The 6,626-nt window shown below is 34.0% G+C and overlaps 1 protein-coding gene across 1 annotated transcript; it reads left to right on the forward strand.

Annotated features, from left to right (window-relative positions):
• Positions 1–2,373: 2,373 nt before the first annotated feature.
• Positions 2,374–6,626, forward strand: LOC122590744 (leucine-rich repeat receptor-like serine/threonine-protein kinase BAM3). Its single transcript, XM_043762920.1, has 2 exons — positions 2,374–5,154; positions 5,950–6,626. Exons 1-2 carry the CDS (start codon positions 2,592–2,594, stop codon positions 6,282–6,284), a joined length of 2,898 nt encoding a protein of 965 aa, XP_043618855.1. The 5' UTR covers positions 2,374–2,591; the 3' UTR covers positions 6,285–6,626.

The following is a 6,626-nucleotide window of genomic DNA, read 5'->3' on the forward strand; positions in this document are numbered from 1 at the left end:
ATTACTACATACAAATAACTTTAAACAATATAATATATAGTATATGTACGTTTTCTTTTTCCAAATGGCTAACAATATACTAGATTATTGCATCGATTTCAATTTCCTTGGAAAGATCGATATGGTGATTTATTAATACTTGTAGTTACGAATATGGATGTATGATGTATTTGCATGTCAAATTAATTCATGAAAAAAAAAAATAACAAACGTTAAGTTACAAATAAATCAAGATGTGAGAAAAATGTTGTTGATATATATGCTTGCGAATTTTACAAGAGCGGCATTGTGAATTGAAGTATTAAACTGAGTCGCGTTTGATAAAGAGTCTCGTTTCACTTACACCCCTAAGTTTATCGATCACCATATGTTGTGATAGTACTTAATCAGTCAAATTTTACATTGTTTAAAAGAAGAAAGATATAAGGCTTAGTTAAAGATATTAACGCAATTTTTCTTTTTATCTATCCGTAAATGGCCTACATGTTATAGTGACTTAACCAATACAAAATAAAAAAATGTTAAATGAACCCCTTAATTAAGCTTCAGTTAACACGTATAAAAAGTTATATATTTTCAAATTAAAAGTCGATACTTAAATTTTATAATAAATATTTAACTATTTAATGCATTTTAATGAAGGTGTCTAATGCTTATTTTAGCACAACATTTTAAAATAATTATGCCGTAACTGATTTTTATAAAAATATAGATTTCAGAAAAGATTACCAAATCTATTTAAAAAGTAACACCCATTAATATATTCAGGTTCTTCTATACATTAAAAAAACTATCACATATAAATTCCCAAATTTCTGTCTCTATAGCCAATTAATTAGTTGGGTTACATGTGCAATGTATAAACAAACATCAAAACATGCTTCGAGGTTGTACTTTGCTTTTTTAGGCCATGCAACAATTCTTTAGGACTAAATGTATATATAAACTTTTATTTCTATGATCGTACTTCAAAATTTATTTGGGACAGGCGGAATATATATACTTAAAAGAAAATGGAATATCATTGTCGTTCATAATTAGTTAGGGCTCACACAAAGGTACATCAAGAAAATGGAAAAGAGATCGCCCTTCATAATTGCTCGAGGACTCGAATACTCGATAAAGATACTTAAATAAGTTTGGAATAACGTCGTTTTAATGATTAGTTGAGCGCTAAAGAGAAAGATGCGTTGACAAAAATAAAGAGTAAGATCGTTTTTAATAATTAAAAGGATCTTAAAAAGATACGTTGCGCACTTTGCGTAATATGACAATATCATAATCGTTTAAAAGATACTATGGTATCTAATGCAACCGATTCAAGGTTCTCTGGCCATATGATCTACTCGACTATGTGACTAAAGTTTATAAATAAAACATCTGAATTGTTTATTCAGAAGTATTTATCTGCATAAAAATAAAGAAATTTATATATATCAATATATGTTTATTTATTAAAATCAAGTGTTTATTATGTTTAACATACCTAAAAAAAACATTTCACACAAAGTATCCTAATACCCTTAAAAAAAATACAAATGTCTAATCTTATCAAAGCTAACCTTATAGCTTAAACTTTATATTATAGTGTATCTATATAAAAAAGCTTTAGAATAAAAAAACTATAGGGATTTGAACAAGCCTAGCTAAGAAGACATCAGTGATGCTAAATCTTAATATTATTGTAACAAAAAGTTGTTTAATTTAGGAACTAGTATGTTGAAATGATTAGTTGAGACAAACATGGCCAAATGACACATATTTCATACGAGCCATCATCATTGGTGATCAAACCTTGAAATACACTTTTACATTATGTATATTATCTATGTGAGTCACTAGATATGAATACATGATCATCATCATCAATCATGACATAAAAAGTGATTATTCATCCATTCTACATGACACAAAGTGCATGTTTCATCACCTCTTCTCTAGCCTACTCTCATTCAAAGTAAAGATGGGTACCATTTGATTAAAGCTAAAGGGTATTTTTGTCACTTTAAAGTGTAAAGATATAGTGAACCAACTTTATCTTTTCTCCTAATCTCAAAATCTCATATCTCTCTAGTGCCAAACCTACCAAAATCCAAACAAGTGTACAACTTTTGATACATCATATACTACTAATATAGAATAATGTACTAGTTGTATATGGATATTATATATATGCTCTTGGATAAACAAGTTAGAATTACCTCTAAAATCACTTTAGATTTCTGTTATTCAACGGTTGTTTTATTTCCCTTTCCTCTCTCTTAATTCACCTTTGTCTAAAGAAGGTAGTGATAGACACAGGAATTACCAATTCCATTCCTTTATTTTTCATTTCTCACCACTTTTGGCTAGAAAAGAAATAAAGAGAGAAAAAGCAAGGGTTTAGCTTCTTCCTTGAATTTCAAGACTCTCTTTGAAGATGTTTGATTCTTTGAGTCCTCAAGTTTTTCAGATTCCTTTCACTTTTCCAATCTTTTTCAAGAATCCCATTTCTACTCCAACTCATAAATCCTTTTGTTTCTTCTACAAATCCATCCAAACTGATTCCCCTTAAAAAAATCAAACCAACAAAAAACAAAAACCAACCAAAAATGTTGTCTTTGTTTGTCATAATCACAACACTATGTTTCTCAATTCCTTCCTCTATTTCCACTGATTTTCATGCCTTAGTCACTCTCAAACAAGGCTTTGATTCCATTCCTTTTGCTTTAAACACTTGGAATTCTTCAAACCCTACTTCTGTTTGTTCATGGGCTGGAATTAAATGCTTTCAAAACCGAGTTATTTCACTAAACTTGTCAAATATGAGAATCCATGGCTCTGTTTCCCCTGTTTTTTCGTCTCTAGACCGTCTCACCGAGCTGTCCCTAGACGGAAACAACTTCACAGGAGAATTCAGTCTCTCCAACTTAACATCTCTCCGGTTTTTAAACATATCAAATAACGCATTTAGTGGTGGGCTAGATTGGCATTACTTAACCTTGCCAAATTTAGAAGTTCTTGATGTTTACAACAATAATTTTTCATTTCCCCTGCCTATGGGAATCACAAGCCTCAAGAAACTCAAATACTTGGATTTGGGTGGGAATTACTTTTATGGTAAAATCCCGGAAAGCTATGGAAAAATGGTAACATTGGAATACTTGTCACTTGCTGGAAATGATCTACATGGAAGGATTCCGGCGGAATTGGGTAATCTAACAAATTTGAAAGAGATTTACATGGGCTATTACAATGTGTTTGAAGGTGGGATTCCAAAAGAGTTCGGAAAACTGGTCAATCTAGTTCACATGGATCTTTCTTCATGTGAGCTAGATGGGCCAATTCCTCCGGAACTCGGAAACTTACATTCCATTGACACTATATATCTTCATATCAATCTCCTTTCAGGACCAATTCCAAAACAACTTGGGAATCTAACAAGCTTAATATACCTAGACCTCTCTGCCAATGCACTTTCGGGCCAAATCCCAAATGAGATAGAAAATCTTAAAAGTCTTAAACTTTTGAATCTTTTCATGAACAGGTTACATGGGTCGATTCCGGATTTTGTTGCCGAGTTTCCGGATTTGGAAACTCTTGGTCTTTGGAGTAACAACTTCACTGGTGTGATTCCAGAGAATCTTGGTAGGAATAAGAATCTTCGTGAGCTCGATTTGTCGTCTAATAAGCTCACTGGTACGATTCCTAGTGATCTTTGTGCTTCTAATCAGTTAAGAATCTTGATTCTTTTGAAAAACTTTTTGTTTGGGTCTATTCCAGAAGATTTGGGTTCGTGTTCGAGTCTTGTTAGAGTGAGATTAGGGGAGAATTACTTAAATGGTAGCATTCCTGATGGAATGATCTACATGCCCGAATTGAATTTACTCGAGCTGCAAAACAACTATCTTTCGGGTAACATTTCTGATAATAGAAATCCTTCTTCAAGACCGGTCAAGTTAACTCAGCTTAACTTATCAAATAATCAGCTTTCGGGTTCTTTACCCTCATCCATTTCAAACTTTTCTTCCCTCCAAATACTTTTAGTCGCCGGAAATAGATTTTCTGGTCCAATTCCGACAACTATTGGTGAGCTTCACGAAGTATTAAAGCTCGACTTAAGTGGGAATTCCCTGTCTGGGGAAATCCCACCTGATATTGGAAACTGTGTCCATCTCACCTACCTTGACTTGAGCCAGAATAATCTTTCTGGCTCAATCCCTCTTGAAATTTCAGATGCACGAATTTTAAACTACTTGAATGTTTCAAGAAATCATTTAAACAATTCCATCCCTAAGTCCATCGGAACCATGAAGAGTCTCACAATTGCTGATTTTTCGTTCAATGATCTCTCGGGTAAACTACCCGAATCTGGTCAATTTTCGTTCTTTAACGCGTCTTCCTTTGCGGGTAACCCTCAACTTTGTGGCCAAATACTGAACAATCCATGTAATGTTAGCAATATCATTGATTCTGCTAACAAAAAGCCAGCAAAGTTTAAGTTACTATTCGCTTTGGGCCTTCTAATTTGTTCTCTAGTATTCGCGGCTGCAGCTATGTTTAAGGCCAAGACATTTAGGAAATCTAGTTCAGATAGATGGAAGATGACATCTTTTCAAAAGCTCGATTTTACAATATCCGACGTTCTTGAATGCATCAAAGACGGTAACGTGATAGGACGAGGTGGAGCTGGAATTGTTTACCATGGTAAAATGCCAAATGGGACCGAAATTGCAGTTAAAAAGCTACTTGGTTTTGGCAACACAAGCCATGACCATGGATTTAGAGCCGAAATCAGAACACTAGGAAACATTCGACACAGAAACATCGTTAGACTTTTAGCATTTTGCTCAAACAAAGACACGAACCTTCTCGTGTACGAGTACATGAGAAATGGTAGCTTAGGAGAGGCCTTACACGCGAAACTTAAAAGCGGAATCCTTGGATGGAATTTAAGGTACAAAATATCGATAGAGGCTGCTCGCGGCTTATGTTACCTTCATCATGATTGTTCACCTTTAATAGTCCATCGAGACGTAAAATCTAACAACATTTTACTTAACTCGAGCTACGAAGCGCACGTAGCAGATTTCGGGCTCGCAAAGTACCTAATGGATGGTGGTGCATCCGAATGCATGTCCGCAATCGCGGGCTCATATGGTTACATTGCTCCTGGTACGTTACATATTTCATTTCTTAACTAGTACACTTATATACTTTGAATCAATTAATTAGTCTTTGAAATTACATTTTCAATGAATTATCTGATTATCGTGTATGCATACAAGAAAAGAAAAGAAAAAAATTTCTATGTTTAACTAGAGAAAAAACGGGTAATTTTGAAAAAGCTGGTGTTTTTACAAGACCCATGTTTAAAAGAAAGTAGAATCTGATTTTTAAATGTAATTTCAAACACTAAATGATTTAAGTACATTTTATATTTGTATAGAAGAGTTTTAAGGTTGTAGTGATTGTATAGGACATACTTGTCTGAAAAATGAAAATGATGTGTCATATGATAAACAACACCCGTGATTTAAGCTACAGAAATGAAAGAAAGAAAGAAAGAAATAGAGAGACGTAGGATTATTTGTAGCTAGGTAGTACATGGGAAGAGAATTTTATGGGTAACCACACCGAAGCACGCACTGGCAGAGAGTAAAAAAAAATAAAAATGGACGGTGGGATCCCACCGTGGTCAAAATCTGACACAGACCGCAACTCAACACAACAAAATCTGATAACAGATCCATGTTTCTATTCATATATAGTTTCGTTTGTTGTGAAAGCTGACTTATATCCACATCATATTCCACGTATTTTACATGTTTTTTTGGTCTTTTTATATGTTGTGTTACTACTTTGATATATGCTTTTGCAACTTTTTTTTTGTATCTATTGGTTTGTCATTTTTAACATATGTGTTTGGTAAGTTTTGGTATTTATCAATTTTTGTGGATGGTTTTGCAGAATATGCTTATACGTTACGAGTGGACGAAAAGAGTGACGTGTACAGCTTTGGAGTCGTGCTTCTTGAGTTGATAACGGGGAGACGTCCAGTGGGTGGATTTGGTGATGGTGTAGATATTGTACAGTGGGCTAGGGCGTCGACTAGGTGTCGTAAAGAGGAAGTGAGTTGCATTATCGACCCAAGGCTCGTTAATGTTCCTCAAGATGAAGCGACACATTTGTTGTTCATTGCTATGTTGTGTATTCAAGAAAATAGCGTTGAAAGACCGACGATGAGAGAGGTTGTTCAAATGCTTTCAGAGTTCCCACGAGAGTTGCCAGAGAATCAAACGTAGTCGTCTAATGTTGTTTTTCTTCAGCCGAAAAAACTTGAAAAAGATATAACTTACCCAAAGCTTGGACAAGATCTTTTGGTTTAGTAAGTTGCAGTTTTGTTGGTTTTTGTTTTTAACTTTCCAAAATTGGCTTGGGTTTTTTGTTTAAAAAACATGATATGTGCACAAAGTCATCAAGTTTCTCTGATGTGCTCCTTCATGAATTAGAACATAAAAGTTGAGGGTAATTTAGTAAATGTAGTTGGTTATAGAGGGTGTACTTTGGGTAGATATAAGAGAAAACCTTGCAATCTTGATGTGTATTCTTTTTGTTTATATGCATGCCAATGTATTTATTCCTAA

This window comes from Erigeron canadensis, chromosome 3, assembly GCF_010389155.1.
Source record: "Erigeron canadensis isolate Cc75 chromosome 3, C_canadensis_v1, whole genome shotgun sequence".
In the NCBI taxonomy this organism is placed as follows: Eukaryota; Viridiplantae; Streptophyta; class Magnoliopsida; order Asterales; family Asteraceae; genus Erigeron; species Erigeron canadensis.